The 18,871-nt window shown below is 38.4% G+C and overlaps 1 protein-coding gene across 4 annotated transcripts in view; it reads right to left on the bottom strand.

The window, feature by feature from the left end:
• The window catches only part of Gk (glycerol kinase), a 93,641-nt gene that overhangs the window by 26,082 nt on the left and 48,688 nt on the right, over nucleotides 1–18,871 (bottom strand). For all 4 annotated transcript variants that reach the window (XM_013026508.1, XM_013026507.1, XM_013026509.1 and 1 more), the window contains 4 exons: nucleotides 16,740–16,775; nucleotides 15,783–15,850; nucleotides 9,563–9,605; nucleotides 9,033–9,113 (listed from right to left, as the gene is read on the bottom strand). In XM_013026508.1, coding sequence (XP_012881962.1) covers nucleotides 9,033–9,113; nucleotides 9,563–9,605; nucleotides 15,783–15,850; nucleotides 16,740–16,775 — 228 coding nt within the window. The remainder of the gene's footprint in view (nucleotides 1–9,032; nucleotides 9,114–9,562; nucleotides 9,606–15,782; nucleotides 15,851–16,739; nucleotides 16,776–18,871) is intronic.

Raw genomic sequence — 18,871 nt, 5'->3', positions numbered from 1 at the left:
AAAACAATGGAGGGGCTAACAATGTTCAAGAGGAAGTGTACTCATTACCTCACTCATGTAACTGTAACCCTCTGTATAGTATCTTTACAATAAAAAAAAAAAAACTTAAGAGGGAATTACCAAAAAAAAAAAAAAAACTTAACACATGGAATAGAATTCATTTCAGCCTGATAGACTTTATTCAAAGAGATAGTCAGAAGCAGAGCTTCCAATAAATTATAAACAAAACTAGCCAAGTGTTAAGGGTATTTACCTATCATCCTAGCACTCAGGAGGTTGAAGTAGGAAGATCTCAAGTTTGAGAACAGTCTGGCTATATAGCAAGACCCTATTGCAGAACAAACATGAATCAAAAGAAGAGAAATATAAAAAATTATGTGGATGTGAAAAATAAACCAATAAAATCCTTTCAATGAAAATCTTAAATAAAATAAAATAGTTGGGCCATCGTGGCTTGTACCTATAATCCTAGCTACTCAAGAGGCTGAGATCTGAGGCTTTCAGTTTAAAGTCAGTCAGGTGGGAAAGTCTAAGGGAGTCTTATATATAATATATATATAATGGAGCTGTGGTCCAAGTGGTAGAGCCCTTGCCTTGAGCAAAAAAACTCAGGGGCAGTATCCAGGCCCAGAGTTCAAGCCCCAGGACAGGCTCCAGTAATAATAATAATAATAATAATAATAATAATAATAATAATAATAATAGGTGGCACTGGGTGCCAGTGGCTCACACCTATAATTCTAGTTCCTCAAGAGGCTGAATCCCACAAGGTCGTAGTTCAAAGCCAGATCAGGCAGAAATGTCTGAGAGTCCATCTCCAATAAACCAGCAAAAGCCAGGCTGCAGGTGTGGTTCAGGAGGTAAGGTACCAGCTTTGAGTAAAAAAGTTGAGAAAGTATGAGGCCTTGTCTTCAAGCTCTAGTACTGGAAAACAATAGCATAATAGGTGCGATAAAGTCTATTGTAGATACAGGTGAGTAACTAGTGTTCCCACATGCTGTCATTGGATAAAGATGTCTACATTTACTATGAAAAAATTGTTTACACAGAGCTGGGAGTGTGGCTTAGTGGTAAAGTGCTTGCCTAGCATGCATGAAACCCTGGTTTTGATTCCTCAGTACTACCTAAACAGAAAAAGCCAGAAGTGGTGCTGTGTCTCAAGTGGTAGACTGTTAGCCTTAAGTAAAAGAAGCTCAGGGACAGTGCAGACCCTGAGTTCAAGCCCCAGGACTGGCAAAAAAAAACTATGTTTGCACAATCTAGTGAAAGTGAAGATGCACACAAACCATAGCCTAGAAATTTTACTCCTACATAAAGATATACATATGCATATCAGAAGACATATACAAAATGTCCACAGCAGCAATTTTCATTATAGCCAAATGCCAAAAACAACTCAAATATCATCAACAGTTGAATAAACACTAAACTGTGGTAATGAGAATAAATGAAGAAACAGATCTAGGTAACAACATGGACAAATTTCATTAACATAATACTGGGTGAAAAAAAGAAGTTAATCCAAGAAGACAAATGTCAGGTGCTTATGCATCACAGATGTAATCCTAGTTACTCAGAAGGTTGAGATCTGAGGACCACAGTTTAAAGCCAGGAAGGGCAGAAAAGTTCAGGACACTCTTTTCTTCAATTAACCAGTAAAAAGCTAGAAATGAAAGTGTGGCTCAAGTGGTAGAATACCAGCCTTCAAGTGATAGCATGAAGTCCTGAGTTCAAGTTCCAGGACCAGCACGAAAACACAAGAAAAGACATGACTCAGCTATACATACACATGTGTTTGTTTTCTCTGTGCTCCCCTCTCATTATCTTTTGGGTTTTAAATACATAAACTGTTATGATGATAAATGCTGGAACTATAAATAAAAAAGAAGAGGGATAATTAGTCAGGGGAGCCAGAGGAGACTGATGGGGGGCAAAATTGAGCGGTTTTTCAGTGTTGGTAGTGTTCTCTTTCCTGCCTTGGGCTCAAGGCAGTGGCACAGTGATGTTTAATGCAGCCTCTGATGTGTGTCCTATAGTTCAGAGCACAAACAAGGCAATGTGTTTTTGTTTATTTTAAAGAAAGAATTTGGAAATGGAAGGTAGACACTGAAAAACTCACCAGGAATGCAGCACAGAGAAACAAAGAGATCAAAACAAGTTAAAAAGAGCAGTTAAAAGACATGAGAATGGGCTCAAATGTTCCAATATTCATCCGATGATAGCAATTCCAGAAGAGGGTGGAAGGAATGGTAGAGGAGCAATACTGAAGAGATAATTGCTGAGAATTTTCCAGATCTGTAGACAAACTTGGATCCAAGTACCTAACAGGATAAACAAAAATAAATCCAAACCCAGACACATCATAGTAAAGCGAAAGAGTATCAATGATAGAGATAATGTTAAAAGATCCTACTTATATCAGATCACCTACAAAGGAATCACATTTAGACTGATAGCAAAGATGTCATTTGCATAAAAATGGTCAGAAAGGGGCTAGACATAGGAGTGCACATCTGTGATTGCAGCACTTGGAAAACAGGGCTAAGAAAATTAAGAACTGGAGACCTGCCTAGAAAACACAGCAAGTTTCTGTGCTGTAATGACAAGACCTTGTCTCATAAAATAGCAGGGGCTGGGAATGTGGCTCAGTGGTAGAGTGCTTGCCTAGCATGCCTGAGGCCCTAGGTTCAGTTCCTCAGTACCATATAAACAGAAAGAGTTGGAAGTGGCACTGTGGCTCAAATGGTAGAGTGTTAAGCAAAAAGAAGCTTAGGGACAGTGTCCAGTGCCTGAGTTCAAGCCCCAGGACTGGCAAAAAATAGCTAGAGTGATGTAGAATTTCCTTCTAACTGTGATAGCAAATTACAAAAAAAACCTGGGGCTGGGAAGGTGGCTCAGTGGTAGAGTGCTTGCCTTGCATACATGAGGCTCTGGGTTCGATTCCTCAGCACCACATAAGCAAAAAGAAAAAAGCTGGAAGTGGTGCTGTGGCGCAAGTGGTAGAGCACTAGCCTTGAGCTGAAGAGCTGAGGGACAGCGCCCAGGCCCAGAGTTCAGGCCCCACGACTAGACCCCCACCCAAAAAAACCCCTCAAATGATTAAGTTTATTATTTTACATAAAAACTAAAAGAGTTATAAAAAGATGGCTCTCAACAAGAAAACAATGTGAGTGGGACTATAAAACACATGGGACCAAGGAAATAATACTGAGACTAGGAGTGGTGGTACACATCTGCAATCCTAGCACTCGGAAGACTGAGGCAAGAAAGATCGGAAGTCTGAGTCTAGCCTAGGCTACATACTGATTTTCAAAAGCAAACTTAAAAACGAAATGAGGGCTGGAAGCATGAGTCCAGCTAAGTGGTATTACACTAATCTAGCAAGTATGAGGCCATGAGACCCAATCCCCAATACACTCCTACAATCAAGAAAGAAGGAGAATCTATACTGAATCTAGGAAAGAGAATGATACAAGACATCAATAAATATGATTTACTGTTGACTGCAAAACAATTACTACTATTAGGGGCTCGGAATGTGGCCTAGTGGTAGAGTGCTTGCCTTGCATGCATGACGCCCTGGGTTTGATTCCTCAGTACCACATACACAGAAAAAGCCAGAAGCGTCACTGTGGGTCAAGTGCTAACAGTGCTAGCTTTGAGCAAATGAAGCTCAGGGACAGTGTCCAGGCCCTGAGTTCAAGCCCCAGGACTGGCAAAAAAAAAACTACTACTATTATATGTTGAAGGAAAAAAAAGTAGAAACAAAAACTTCATACAAAATATCAAGACTGCTGGTAGAATTGTTACGGGTAAAGTGAAGCGCTTATGGTGGGGAGATTGGAAATAAAACATGCTAGCAGAGCATGGTGGCTTACATCTGTAATCCTAACTCCTGTGAAGATGGGGATTGGGAGATCAGTGCTTCAAGGCCAGCTCAGGAAACAAGACAGAGAAGTCATCTTAAATAGTAAACCTGGGCATGGAAAGCACTTGTCATTGCAGATACATGGGTGATATCAATGGGAAGATCAGAGTTCAGCCCAGCTGAACAAACATATAAGACATTCTCTGAATAAATAACTAAAGCAAAAAGGGTGGGGAGTGTGGCCGAAGTAGTAAGAATGCACAAGGCACGAGTCATGTTCATTGAAGCAAAGGGTCATTCATCAAGTTTAAAACTTAGCTTTAGGTTTATTTCACGCCAAGATTATAGAACTGTCATTGATGGATTAAACAGGTTTAAAAATAATTCTTGTGGAAACATGTCACCATGACTATAAGACAATCAACTTTCCTAGGAGTATGGACCACTATGTAGTAATAATTGTATTTTACCAGTTTACTTCATTTATTGCCTGTGTCTTCACTGGAGAAAAAAGGAGGGCAGAGACTTTTGTTTTTTAAATTTGTTTTGCTCCCACTTGGATTTCTAATATCCAGAACAGTGGCTAGTACACAGTTGGTGCTCAATAAAGATTTCTTATATTAAAAAAAAGAAAATTAAACATTATTAGTAAACTATCAAGTTAGGCTGTGGGCATGGTTCAAGTGGTACAGAGATGGTCTAGCAAGCATAAAACATAGCCAGGTACTGGTGGCTCTGGTCTGTAATCCTGCTGCTCAGGAAGCTGCAATCCAGTGATCACAGTTCAAAGCCACCTGAGGCAGGAAAGTCTTTGAGACTTATCTCCAATAAACTACTCAGAAAAAGTCAGGAGTAAGGGTAAACAAAGGAGGAGGCTGCAATGCTTGATAAGTAATGTACTCATTATCTTGCCCATGTAACTATAACCCCTCTGTACAGTATGTTCACACAAAAAATAAATTAATTTTTTAAAAAAAGAAAAAGTCAGGAGTGGAACAGTGGCTCAAGTAATAGAGTGCTAGCCTTGAGTACAAAAGCTCAGGAACACCTCCTAGGCCCTGAGTTTAAGCCCCAGGACTGGCACAACAAAAGCATAAAACTTAACTATGCAAAAGACAGAAATCCACCAAATTGAAAAGTTAGTATTACACCATGTTACTCTCAAACCAGAAGGAGAATGAAAAAGAATAGAAAGACTAAAGATAGGAAGTTAGTTTCAGAATTTAAAGAGACTACATGGTAAAATATATACATGAGACTTCCAAGATGAACAACAATCTTTCAAATTAAAGGTATGATGATTAAATATATGCTTTGTAAGTACTTATTTTAAAGAGGGAATTAGTATGAATTTACTAAAATGAAAGTTTTATCAATGTAGCACTCTTTCCTACCTTCCTTTCTGACTTGGTTTAAATTTCTTAAAATCTTTTTTTTTTTGAACTCTGGGCTTGGGCACTGTCCCTCAGCTCTTCAGCTCAAGGCGAGCACTGTACCACTTGAGCCACAGCACCACTTCCTTAAAATCTTTTTTTAATATAATTTTTTTTTGCCAATCCTGGGGATTGAACTCAGCGCCTGGGCACTGTCCCTGAGCTTCTTTTTGCTCAAGGCTAGCATTCTACCACTTGAGCCACAGCACTATTTACAGCTTTTTCTGTTTATGTGGTACTGAGGACTCGAATCCAGGGTTTCATGTATGCTAGACAAGCACTCAGCCACTAAGCCACATTCCGGCCCCTTAAAATATCTTCTGATGTTCGTTAATTACAATAAAAAAACCCCACACATGCAAAGAAAAAAATCCTACCTACTACTATTAACATGTTAATGTGGTGTATGCTGAGCCCACTAAGTGAGCAATAAGACATATGTGAGAAGCAGTTCAAAAGCTGGAGGAAAAGACATGCAGATTTTTAAGTAAGGAAATTGTAGGAAGGAGTAGCCTTAGCATCAAGACTTTGATGCTTGAGAGAAGAAATGTAATTAAGTACACTGTTGTTGTCATAGCATCTAAGGGCCCCTCAAAAAATCTTACGAATCTACGATGATGATATAAATTGAAATCAGTAAGTATACGCTTATTAAATCACCAAATGAGATGCAATGGGAAGCATAACAGAGCAAGGAACTAAAAAGATTTCAAAAGAAAGAAATCCACCAAATTGAAAAAAAAATAGTATTCTACCATGCCACTCTCAAATCAGAAGGAGAATGAGCTAGATTAAATCACTATCTTGAAACTGAACAGGAAGAAACAAAAATATGAATTACATTAACAAACTCTTGTACCCAAATACACAGCAGAGCAAACTTGGCCTGAGAAGGATTCATGGGCAAGAAGGCAAGATATTTTAGCATATGCTCCTGGGGCCAATAGTATGAAGGGGTAAATTAGACTAAATTAATGAACCTGCAGGCTAGAGTAGCACAAGCAGTGCTTATGTTAAGAGGAGGACAAATCACATGACTGAGTACAAATTAACCTATTTAGAGAATATCATATTCTGTTTCAGAAGACATGGATGTATTGAATGCATTTAACAAAGAAACTCAGAACTACCAAGCATTTAGAAAGCATGTGAGCAAGATTAGTGCACTAGGGCAGTTTGTCATAGAAAAGGAAGCCCCAGACAAACAAATGGTTTCCTCTTAATGTTTGAATACTGAATCCATTGCTCGTGTGTTATTAAGAAACACTTTGCAGAGCTAGAGGTGTAGCTCAAGTGGAACAGTACTTGCTTATCCTATGCAAAGCCCTGAGCTTCATATCCAGGACCACACACACATATATACAAATATTAGCTGAGTTCAATAAATGGGAATTAAGAAAACATATTAGCAAGCATGGTGATGCATGCCTACAATCCCAGCCCTTGAGAAGCTGAAGCAAGAAGATCATGAGTTCAAGGCCAGCCTAGTCTCCATGGCAAGTTCAAGGCTAGCCTGTGCAATATATTAAGACACTGTCTTCAACAACAACAAACAAGCAGTACCAGAAGTTTGGAGTCTGTCTTCAAACAGAAGATGGACGGCTATCAGTAAAGGAGAGAAGATAAAGTTTTCATATTAGGTAAAAAGTGAAGATCAAGCTGAGTGCTGGTGGCTCACGCCTGTAATCCTAGCTACTGCAGGAGGCTGAGATCTTAGGATCACAGTTCAAAGCCAGCCCAGGCAGGAAAGTCCATGAGACTCTTATCTCAATAAACCACCAGAAAACCAGAAGTGGCGCTGTGGCTCAAGTGGTAGAGCACTAACCTTGAGCTGAAGAGCTGAAGGATAGCACCCAGGCCCAGAGTTCAAGCCCCACAGCTGACCAAAAACAAAAAGAGAAGATCAGGTGACCTCTGTTCCTCTTCCTGGGGCTTTTTCCAGGTCTAAAGCAGTGTCTTCCATGAGGAAAAAAGAGAGCTTCTTACTACTATTACTACTACTACTGTACTGCTACAGCAGTAGACAGAGTTGCTATATACCTGAGAGACTTGCCCAGCCTTTTTTGTGCAACTGTGACTACCACAACGACTACTATTACTGGTAACATGAAGTGCCTATTCTACAGGCCTAGTGCTATAGTGGTGAGTTAAACAGGATCTGTAGAGGGGAAAAAGAGTATATAAGGTATATAAGATGTTAGTTTCTGAGAAATGTTAAGATAGCTTTAGTGCATAAATCAAGTATTTCACAATTTTTTTCCAAATAAATAGGACCTGGAGGTGAGTAGTATTCAGGGAGTGGGAGTAGAAAAACAGAAAGAAAAAAAAACCCTAAAATTAATATTCTTTATTCTCTAGGACAAATAAAACTAGAAATCTAAATTTTGTCTTAATTATCTGGCACACTAAGAAATGTGCTTCACCCAGTAAGTTTCAGATCAATTGTATACTTGCTCATCAAAAGTAGTCATTTCAAAATTGATTGTATAGAAATACTCATGAGAAATATATCTGGTAGAAGAGCTGGGAATGTGGCTTAGTGGTAGAGTGCTTGCTAGCATGCATGAAGCCCTGGGTTTGATTCCTCAGTTCCATATAAACAGAAAAAGTTTGAAGTGGTGCTATGGCTCAAGTGGTAGAGTGCTAGCCTTGAGCAAAAGAAGCTCAGGGACAGTACCCAGGTCCTGAGTTCAAAGCCCCAGGACTGGAAAAAAGGAAAGAAATAGAAAAGAAAAAGAAATATATCTGGTAGAAACAAGGCTTTTCTTTTTTCTCCTCCAAAAATAAAAAGAAATGTATCTGGTAGGATGAGCAAATTAAGCCATTATATTCATTTACATTATGTAAATTTGAATGGTAATTTGAAGGTAGGAATAGGAGGGGGGAAATGGGAGAGAATAATGGAAGAGATGACATTGATCAAGATGCATTGTACCTATAACCTGACTTATGGAACTGAAACTTCTTTGTACAACTACATTAGTAGTAGTAGTAATAATAATAATAATAGTAAAATGTATCTAAAGAGTCTAACTCCCATTTCTTAAATGGGGAGTAAGAAATGTATCTTTTTTTTTCTTTCTCTACTTTATCCTGTTATATTAAATAAGTCCCTCCTAAAAGAAATTTATCTGATTTTACTAGAACACTGCTTATTTGGACTTTATATATGAACATTTCAAATGTCCTACACACTTACCATATCTGATAGACTTAGGCTGACATACTCCCACCACAATTTTACAAACAAGTTTGAAACAATGACTCCAGTGATTAATGAGGCCATTGCTTTCATTCCCACATTAAAATGTTACATAAAATTGATTTTATTGGGGAGATGACTGAAGAAAAGTTGCTTAGCCTTACTGTGCCCTTTTTGTTCTCTTTGGAACACTGGGGCATTTTGGTTGAAGAAATATAAGAGAAAAAGCCAATCCATTCATTAAACTTTAGGGATAGAAAACTTTAGATTGTAGAGTTAGTTAATATTCCTAAGGCGACACATTCATTGGCATAGTAGCTGAGAAGACATTACAATCAAGGTCTCCTGGGAATCCTGACCCCCTTAGCTCAGTTCTAGGTATTTTCCATTCTTATCAGTGACGAAGAAAAATGGTTTTTTTTGTTTTACATAGTAAGATTTATCAGAAAAGATTGTTAGAAAACACTGTAATTTTCATTAACTTTGAATGTTTGAATGATATGACAATCATTCATCCAAAAGAACTTACTTCCAATGCATAATAAACTGGTTTGTCCCTGCCAAGTTTGTAAGCCACAGTGGTCAGAAGGCCGTGCTCAGAAAATACACACTGTAGGAAACAAAAATGATTTCAGTGTGGAGAAAATTAAAAGAGAGCTTTTTACTATTTAAAACTTAACATGCACAAAACAATTCAATCAATGAAACACTAATAATCTTTTAAAATAAATCTCAGTCAAAATTGTTAGTATTACAAACTTGAGCTATGCAAAAAAGTATTCCTTGTTCTAAATTACATTTTCATTAAGAATCTGAAAAGACCATAGTCTAGAGTCTCCACCAATACTAAAAGTGCACATAAAATTCGGACATAAAATGGGTCTTTTTGCAATCAATGGAACTTCATAATTTTCACCACTTTTATTGAGCTCCAAATTAAGTGATAGCAAAGATTAAAATCTTAAGACTGAAAAATCACTTAATGGAAAATTATTTACAAGCATTATATGATGTTAAAGACTTTCAATCTTCTAATTTAGATGAAAAAAAAAAACCAACCTTATGGCCTGTGTTACATAACAAGAAACATCCTGTTCCATACCTATAGATAGAAGAAAAAAATGAAAAGTATAATAATATTATTGCAACAACTAGTATGTATCTGAGACAAGCAGAAAAGGTCAGATAAGGTGACATTAAGCAAAATGAACTCCAAGATAAGGACACAAGTGGTTTTTTCTTTCTTGCTATTGTTTCTCGTGTATTTATAAGGTACCACGTGATTTTTTGTTGCTTTGTATGTCCCTCCCCCACAGTATAACCCGTTTTCACTGTATTTAATGTTGGTATAATTTGGGGAGTGGAAGGGAAAAAAACAAATTGTTTAAATAGGGATACAGGTGGACCCATTGCAACAATGAGATAAACAAGATGCTATGTCGAAAAACGAACTTTACAGTTTAGGGGGGGAGGGGAGGAGGAGGGCGGTGAATGTAGTTTGTGGAGATGGTAGGAAAGGGATTGTAGGGGGAAACAAAGGAGGAGGCTACAATGCGTGATAAGAAATGTACTCATTACCTTGCTCATGTGATTGTAACCCCCCTGTACAGTATTTTCACAATAAAAAACTTACTTAAAATAAAAAGCAAATAATGAAGCCTTAATACTACATATGATCTAAAAGTGAAATTTAGTACAATAAGTCATATTGAAAGCTAACAAACATCATATACTCTGTATGTAAAAACATTTCAAAGATTAATCTAGAAGAAAATGTAGTGAGGACAATCATGCAAAGCAAAAGCTCAACCACTGAGCTACATATCCTTATCTCTAGTTCTAGAACAATCTTTTTTGGCAGTAGTAGAATTTGAACCAGGGCCTTACATTTGCTTGGCTGGCACTTGACTACTTGGGTCATGACTCCATCCTGGATTTTTGCTGGCTGTTTTAGAGATAAAATCCTGTAGCCTTTACTGCCAAGCATGGCTTCAAACTGTAATTTTCTGATCTCAAATTCCTGTATAGTTTGGATTACAGATGTCCAGCTAGAGCAATCTTAATGGAGAAAATGCATCTATAGCATTAAACATTTAGTTAGTGATAGCCCAGGGCTATTTATAAGATACCACTGAATTGTAACAATTATGTCGCAGTTATATCACTACCATGGAATAAAAGCATCATGACTGGCAGCCATTCACCAGTGTGAATGTATGACAGCTTCGCTCCATCATGAATATGGTCATAGACTGAAAAATTCCAGTTTTCTGGCAGGGTGCACATAGTATGAGAGTGTAGCTGGAAAGCTGGAGAAAAGTGGCATAGAAAGAAAAGCTATTAAGCCAGGTATGGGTGGCTCATGTGTGTAATCCTAGCTCAGGAGGCCGAGACCTGGAAGATTACAGGTTGAAGCCATCTTAAGCAGAAAAGTCCTCCAGATTCCATGTCCAATTAACCAGAAAAGGCTGGACTGGAGATGTGGCTGAAATTATAGAGTGCCAGCTGTGAGCAAGAGAGCCCAGTGAGAGTGCAAGGTCGTTAATTCAAGCCCTAGCATCAACACAAAAGACAACAGAAAAGCTATTTAGGCCTAGCTTCCTTATGCTCCCTGGTATAGAAGAACTGGATTTACTTGGTGGCAGCCTTATCAGTATAAGCTTTGGACTCTGCAACAAGCCTGGCATTTGGACATTAATGGATAGTTTTGACATATGGCATGGAGATAAGTGGCCCCAAATGATAGCAATAAGGATCACAGAGAAACGTTTTGCAATTGAGTGGGAATAACAAGGTGGCTATGGTTATGGCTGACTCTGCCTGGGTTTGAGCTTTCCTCTCCACACACCTTGCTGGTCTCACTATGCTTGCTGACATTCCAGCAGGAGGGAGATGGGACCGTGCTCAATTGAAGAGATGGCAAGAAGGATCCCGGAAAGAAATCACTATCAGTATATGGATCTTATCAGCTGCATTTTCCTTGCACAATGAATATGAAGCAGATGTGATTTTTGAATAAACATTTTCATTAGGCACTATTATTATAATTAAGGATTAGATGAAGCTATTCCATCTCTTTCCACCAAAATAGATTATTGGCTTGTTGGATGAACACATGCCACATTTAGGGAGCATGTGACTAATAAATATCTAAGTTTGTAAAGACACTTGTCAGGGGGTAAAGGGAAATAAGTGAGAGTGACCAAAGAGGGGGGGTGCTGATCAGGCAGAGTACACTGTATGCATATACGGACACGTTAAAATCAAACGTCTTTGTGTAACTAATTGATGCTAATAAAAATGTGGGGAGAAAACCCAACGTACTCTTAACCTAAAATATACTTTTTTTTCTTTTTTTTTTGGGGGGGGTCTGGTTGTGGGCCCGAACTCTGGGCCTGAGTGCTGTCCCTCAGCTCTTCAGCTCAAGGCTAGCGCTCTACCACTTGAGTCACAGTGCCACTTCCGGCTTTTTTTCTGCTTATGTGGTGCTGAGGAATCGAACCAGGGACTCAGGCATGCAAGGCAAGCACTCTACCACTGAGCCACTTTCCCAGCCCTACTTTTTTTGTGTCACTACTGGGGCTTGAACTTGGTGCCTGTGCTCTGTCCTGGGGCTCTTTTTGCTCAGGGTTGAGTCATAGCTCTATGTTCGGCTTTATGTGATTCATTGGAGGTAAGAGTCTCATAGACTTTTCCTGCCTGGGTTATTTTTGAACCCAGATACTCAGCTATCAGCCTCCTGAGTAGCTACAATAACAGGTGTAAGCTACTGGCATCCTGCATAAAAAGACACTTGTCAAATGATACTAGGTACAGGTAGTAAACTATTACCACCAAGTTGTATATTTCAAGTTCATCTTTGTAAATACATATGAAAACTAAAGTTTATTATTTCATGCCTTTTACAGAAGAAATCTAATCTGTACCAATTTAGTAACTACACTTAAACGCTATATTCAAGATGCAAAACACAAAATGGATGAGAAGGCTCAAGGAACTAAAGAAAAGTGAATGCATAAGGTAGTACATAATGAATTTATCAACATACAAACAGACTTGCTCTCTATGTTTAGAGCCTAGCTATTGGAGCAGGATGTAGGCAATCATATTCATATTGTATTATTCTGTCTTCCTAGCCATATGTATCTTTTAATATTTATGTGGTCTACCATAATCTTTCTCAGCCAGTTACTGTGTTCAAACATGCCAGCCATATATCTGTCTTTGGTAAATTTTGAAGAAGTAAGTTAGGGCACTCTTACCTCCAACTAACCATTAGAAAACTGGAAGTGGCACTGTGGCTCAAGTGGTAGAGCGCTAGCCTTGAGCTGAAGAGCTGAGGGACAGCGCCCAGGCCCAGAGTTCAAGCTCCATGACCAACTAAAAAAAAAAGTTAGGGCCAGAGGACATAGCTCAAGTGAGAGTGCCTGCTTAGCAAGTGTGAAAAGGCCCAGAGCTCAAATCTCAGAACTACTTTTTACAAAAATAAACATGTGCCAGGCGCTGGTGACTCACACCTGTAATCCTAGCTACTCAGAAGTCTGAGATCTGAGGATCACAGTTCAAAGCCAGTCCAGGCAGGAAAGTCTGTAAGACTCTTATTTTCAATTAACCACCAGAAAACTGGAAGTGGTGCTGTGACTCAAGTGGTAGAGTACTAGCCTTGAAATGAAGAGCACAGGAACAGCGCCTAGGCCCAAACTTCAAGCCCCATGACCAACCAAAACAAAAAGTTCCTAACTTTTAAACTCCAAAACACTACTTCAAAGTTTCCTATTGGCACATAAATTCTGATTGATGCCCAATTAACTGTCTATCTGTGTTCCTTCCTCTCAGGGAGAAAAATGTGAGATCAAGATCTTACAATTGGCTACTTTTCTCTTCCAACCTGCAGTACCCACTGAGGTATTCAAACAAGCACTCTTAACTTCTATTAATCATTTAAGAACTTGGCTGATAATGGTCAGGTGGAAGATGGAGAGAGTCTCAGACAGACAGACAGAGAGACAGAGAGAGAGACAGAGAGAAGGAAATTTTGGCAATTTTATTGAATCCCTATCATGTTCTATATACTGGACTAGGCACTTGACATTAAGAGATAGCATCTGATTTACTAGCATTAGTGTTCCTGGCAGAGAAGGAAGGGATATAAAATAACCTACTTTTTCTGCCTCCTGATTCAGTTGCCTGGAACCTGGATTCAAAGAATATGTTTTCATACTCCTGCTGACTCAAGTGCACTTTGATCATAAAAACCCCAGGTTACTATAACCTGTAAAAAAATTTGTCATTCCCCTTCCCTGCAACAAACTTTAGACATAAATAATGTCATACTCCTACATAAGATCTGCTGAACAACAAGAATATTTATTCTAGAACAATTACATATTCCATTATACTTGTCAAATCTGATGAGTTAGTAAATCCTCATTAGAAGAACCATCAAATATAGAATCTCTTGTCTGGTCTGTGGAAAGCTTATCAACACAGGGCTATAAAGCACAGAGATTAAGAGTCATAGTAAAGGAATGTGAAGGACTGGGGTACAAATATCACACCTTGTATATGCTTAATTTGCATATTTGAAAATAGAATAATGAAGCCTATTTCAAGAAGAGGGAGAGGGAAGATGGATAGAGAATAATCACATCCCACACTTAGTAGCTTTATGACAATGAATAAATTAACTATCCTCTCTAAATATCAGTTTCTTAATTATTCCTATAGAAGAGGAATAATTGTGTTCCCATATATTAGGATTTATATGGATTAAATAATATAAGAAATTTAAAGCATGAAACATTATATATAAAACAATAGCCACTGTCTGAATATGTGTTACAATTTTCAGCTTTGGGGGTAAGTTTCTTTTCTTCAAATCATGTAACAGGCAGGCATTTTAATGTTCAAAGATTATCTTCAAATAGTATAGTTGAGGTTGCAACAGAAAGATCACAAAAATCAGAGACAGTGGGCTCCACCTCTGCCTTTGACTCAAGGCTACCAATTTAAACAACCACTTAAACGCTCTGAGCATTACTATTCTCATCCTAAGGCAGGATTCATTATCTTACTACTGTTAGAGGGCTTGTTCCAGATTCTACATGGGTGGGTAGTAAGGAGATGATGACATGTCAAATCTCTACTTCTTTTATTCTTTCTGCTTCTTGTCAGAGGATAAAGAGGAGAAAGCACAGCATCAGGAAAACATCTACAAAAATATGACTTCATGATTAGTGTTTAAAAAAACCTTGGGCAAGAATATACTGAGCTGAGTGCTGGTGGCTCACACCTGTAATTAGCTACTCAGAAGGCTGAGATCTGAGGATCACAGTTCAAAGCCAGTCCTGGCAGGAAAGTCTGTGAGACTTTTTATCTCCAATAAACCGCTCAGAAAACTGGAAGTGGCACTAGGCTCAAGTGGTAGAGCACTAGCCTTGAGCTGAAGAGCTGAGGGACAGTGCCCAGGCTCAGAGTTCAAGCCCCACGACCAACAACAACAACAAAAAGAATAATATAGTGAAAATTATATTATTATTATTAATATTACTTCTGCCTGGTCCTGGGGTTTGAACTCAGGGTGTGAGCATTGTCCCTGAGCTTCTTTGTGCTCAAGGCTGGCACCATACCTTGAGGCATAGCATCATTTCTTGCTTTGTCTGAGTAGTTTATTGGAGATAAGAGTCTCATAGACTTTCCTGCCCAGGCTGGCTCCAAACCACGAACCTCAGATCTCAGCCACCTGAGTAGCTAGGCTGACAGGAGTGAGCCACTGGCACCTGGGTGAAAATTATTAATTCACATTATGGTCCTTCTTCATCTCCTCCCAGCTTTCTCTCTTCCCCAACCAATCTCATTGTCCTAAAAAAGGAGCAAGAATAGGGCCTTGTGGGGGAAAAACAGAGTTGGAACATGCCTGACCCTCAAGAGGCTGAGGCAGAAAGATTTTAAGTTCAAGGCCAGTCTGGGTTACATAGTACCTCCTCTTTCCCTTCAATAAAGGCAAGAATATTCAGAACTGAAATTTATTTCCTGCGATAAAAAAGGTAATAGACTTTAATAAAGTGAAGTCTTTACAAATTGGGATGTTATATGGTGTAACATATTTTATTTGAAGGAAATTTTTAAAAATTTAAAAATAAAGATACTAATATTAGACTGAGTAAGCTATTGTTTTTTGGGCCTGAATGAAAGTCAGAAAGCTTTCTCCAACAAAACACCAATGGGAAAACAAACATTTAAAACAACAGTATTTTTAAAGTCTATATCTTGAACTCACGTGTTTTTAGCTTGTCCATCCTGGAAACACATTTGTCCTACTAAAGCAGCAGATTGGTCTCCCAAACACTGAAAGTATAAATGACAATAAAAAAAACATTATAACACTATTACTAATTTTCTTTTTTAGAAGATCCAGAAGGTTTACTTTTTCGTGTTATCTATCAAGGAGTGGAATGTTTTTCATTTCTCTTTCTACCATTTAGCCAATTTTTCTCATTTGTAGTACCCCTACAAGATAATAGTCATGGGAAGGGAGAATCAAAATTAATTTTGCCAAAATTTCCAATGGCTCATCCGTGTCACATAAAAATAAGAACTGGCTAGGTCCCGGTGGCTTACACCTGTAATCCTAGCTACTCAGGAGGCTGAGATCTGAGGATCGGGGTTCAAAGCCAGCCCAGGCAGGAATGTCCATGAGACTCTTATCTCCAATAAACCACCAGGAAACCAGAAGTGGTGCTGTAGCTCAAGTGGTAGAGTCCTAGCCTTAAGCTGAAGAGCTGAGGGACAGTGCTCAGGCCCAGAGTTCAAGCCCCATGACCAACAAAAAAAATAATAAAAATAAGAACTGGACAATTTTGCTGATCTTACTTGTTTCTCCTTAGTTTAAGAAGGGGCTTACTGCCGGGTGCAGGTGGCTCACGCCTGTAATCCTAACTATTCAGGTGCCTGAGATCTGAGGATCATGATTAAAAGCCAGTCTGGGCAGGAAAGTCTGTGAGATTCTTATCTCCAATTAACCACTAGGAAACCAGAAGTGGCGCTGTGGCTCAAGTGGTAGAGCACTTGCCTTGAGCTGAAGAGCTCAGGGACAGTGCCCAGGCCAAGTTCAAGCCTCACAACTGACCAAAAAACAACAACAAAGGACATACTGACTAAGATAGAGGAGGAAACTGACAATATAACAGGGTGGGAATGGGGAGCTAATAACTTGGTGTTTAGTGATTAAACTTACCCCAGATATTGGCACACCTTCCAAAGCCCCGGCTTTCTAATAAAGTTTAAAAAAGAAATTAGAAACAGTCAAAAATTTTTGGCTCTACAAATAGAACTCAATAGGAATGAACATGAAGAGCAACGTGCCAGAGGATGTGGGCGACAAGACAAAGCAAGTGTTTCAACTCTATGAGTGGTACAGAGACAAGACACTAGAAATATTTCTAGAATGACAAGAAGAGACGTGGTATTGGAAAATGAACATAAAACATGGACTGGGAATCAGGAGACATCAGCTCTATTCCTAGTTAGTTAGTGTTAGGCCACAAGCAGGCTGCTGAAATTTCTCTAGACTACAACTTACTTATTTACAAAATGAGTACCTGGCTAGGTGATTACTGGAGCCCATTACTACTTTGTTATTATTGCTGCTATTATTATGACTTGTCTAGCATATGCTTTAGGATAGCTATGGAATGAGCATGGAACATAATTGTTTTTGAGAAAGCCATTTTTTATTGACGGTTCTTTTTACTTAAACTGCTCTTAAGGAAGAAAGAAAAGTGTTCAGTCATTAGATTTTTCTGCTGATAGTAAACATCACTCTTCAAATCTAGGCAGGCAACAGTTGAAATGTGGCATGAATAATGTGGTTTTATTTGGATCAATGTGGTCAACATTCTTGAAAGAAACATGAGTTTTAAGTGAATGACTGTTGGGAGGTTATCACTTAGGTAAAATAAAAACATAATAGGGTTGGGGGATGTATCTCAATGGTACAGGTATTGCCTAGCATACGAGAGGATCTGAGTTTGATCCTTAGGACCACTAAAATTAAAAAAAAAGAACACAAAGCTATTTTTGCTGATATCAAAACATTAGGGGAAATAATAAAAGGGATCCCTTAAGTAAGGGTGGTATGCCAGAAAGAGCACCAAATAAAGGCTTTGGAGTGACTCCTTTGCCTGTTGTTCATGAGCAAATGGCCCTGGGTGCTAATGGCTACTGGGAGCCCTTTAGCACCCTGGCTATCAAAGTGAAGGGAAGAATAGAATCTTCCTCATGTATCTATGATGCTGAGGAACTAATAACATATGTGAGAAACATTTACAAAATTTTTTTTAAAAATCCCCTCTAGATAGCTGGAATTATTTTGTTTCTTTAAGAACTGCTATATTTCAAGTTATTTTCTTTTCCCAGTGCTAGAGATCTAACACAAGGACTTGTAAAACTACTATGCAAGTTCTCTATCACTAAATGACACCCATAGCCCAAGACCTGCTGTTTTTATTTACTATATATTTTCTTCAAAAACCTAAACCTAGATTCTAAGCAAAGGCTAAATAAATTGCTTAAAGGACTTAAAGTGAAACGATAGGGAACCTAGAGGCTTCATCTTGACTTATTTAAATGCTGTATGTCTGCTTATACTTTTGAAATTATGAAACCTAGCAGAATCTACTTCAGGCACATGAAGCTCTCCTTTTTTCTTCAAGTGGGGGGGGAGGCTTCTGGAGGATTCCTGGAGCATCCTCTGATGAAGCATGCAGAAAAAGTGACAGTGCATTTCCAACTAACTAGTCTGAAAAATCGATGAAGATAACATTTAAGATAAATGTTTCGAATATTTTTAAATAATATCTAAATTCCCTATTATTCTAAAGCTCAAAGTACATTATAACTGTACTTTGTAATAGGTAACATCATCATCACTCATTCCAGGAACCTAGCTCTTTTATTTTGGGAAGCATTACTCTTGGTCTTGAGAAATGAATAGGATTAATTAAAAAAAAAAAACAAACTAAACTGAGCTTATATTTTGGAGGGTAATGGAAATTCTAGGTAAGTCTGTTTGGTAAATGAACTTCTGCTTGTCTAAAAATAAATGGAAATGCACTGTATCTTTTCCAAATGAATGGGCAGCATAATTGGTGGGTAACCTACTCACCAGGCTATGAGAGATTTTCTATAGTCAGCAAGAGGAAGAAGGGGGACAGAAGCATAACATTTTAAATGCAAGAGAAAACTAGGCCAGTTAACTGTTTTCTTTCAATCACTGAAACTATTTCTCAAGAACAGTTTCTTTTCTCTGAGACAACTCAGTTTGTGGTAAGTGTGAAGGTGTCGAAGCACTTTTATTATAGATACTGT

Source organism: Dipodomys ordii, unplaced genomic scaffold (genome assembly GCF_000151885.1).
Source record: "Dipodomys ordii isolate 6190 unplaced genomic scaffold, Dord_2.0 Scaffold94, whole genome shotgun sequence".
Taxonomy (NCBI): Eukaryota; Metazoa; Chordata; class Mammalia; order Rodentia; family Heteromyidae; genus Dipodomys; species Dipodomys ordii.
This window is presented reverse-complemented; position numbering and strand designations above follow the sequence as displayed.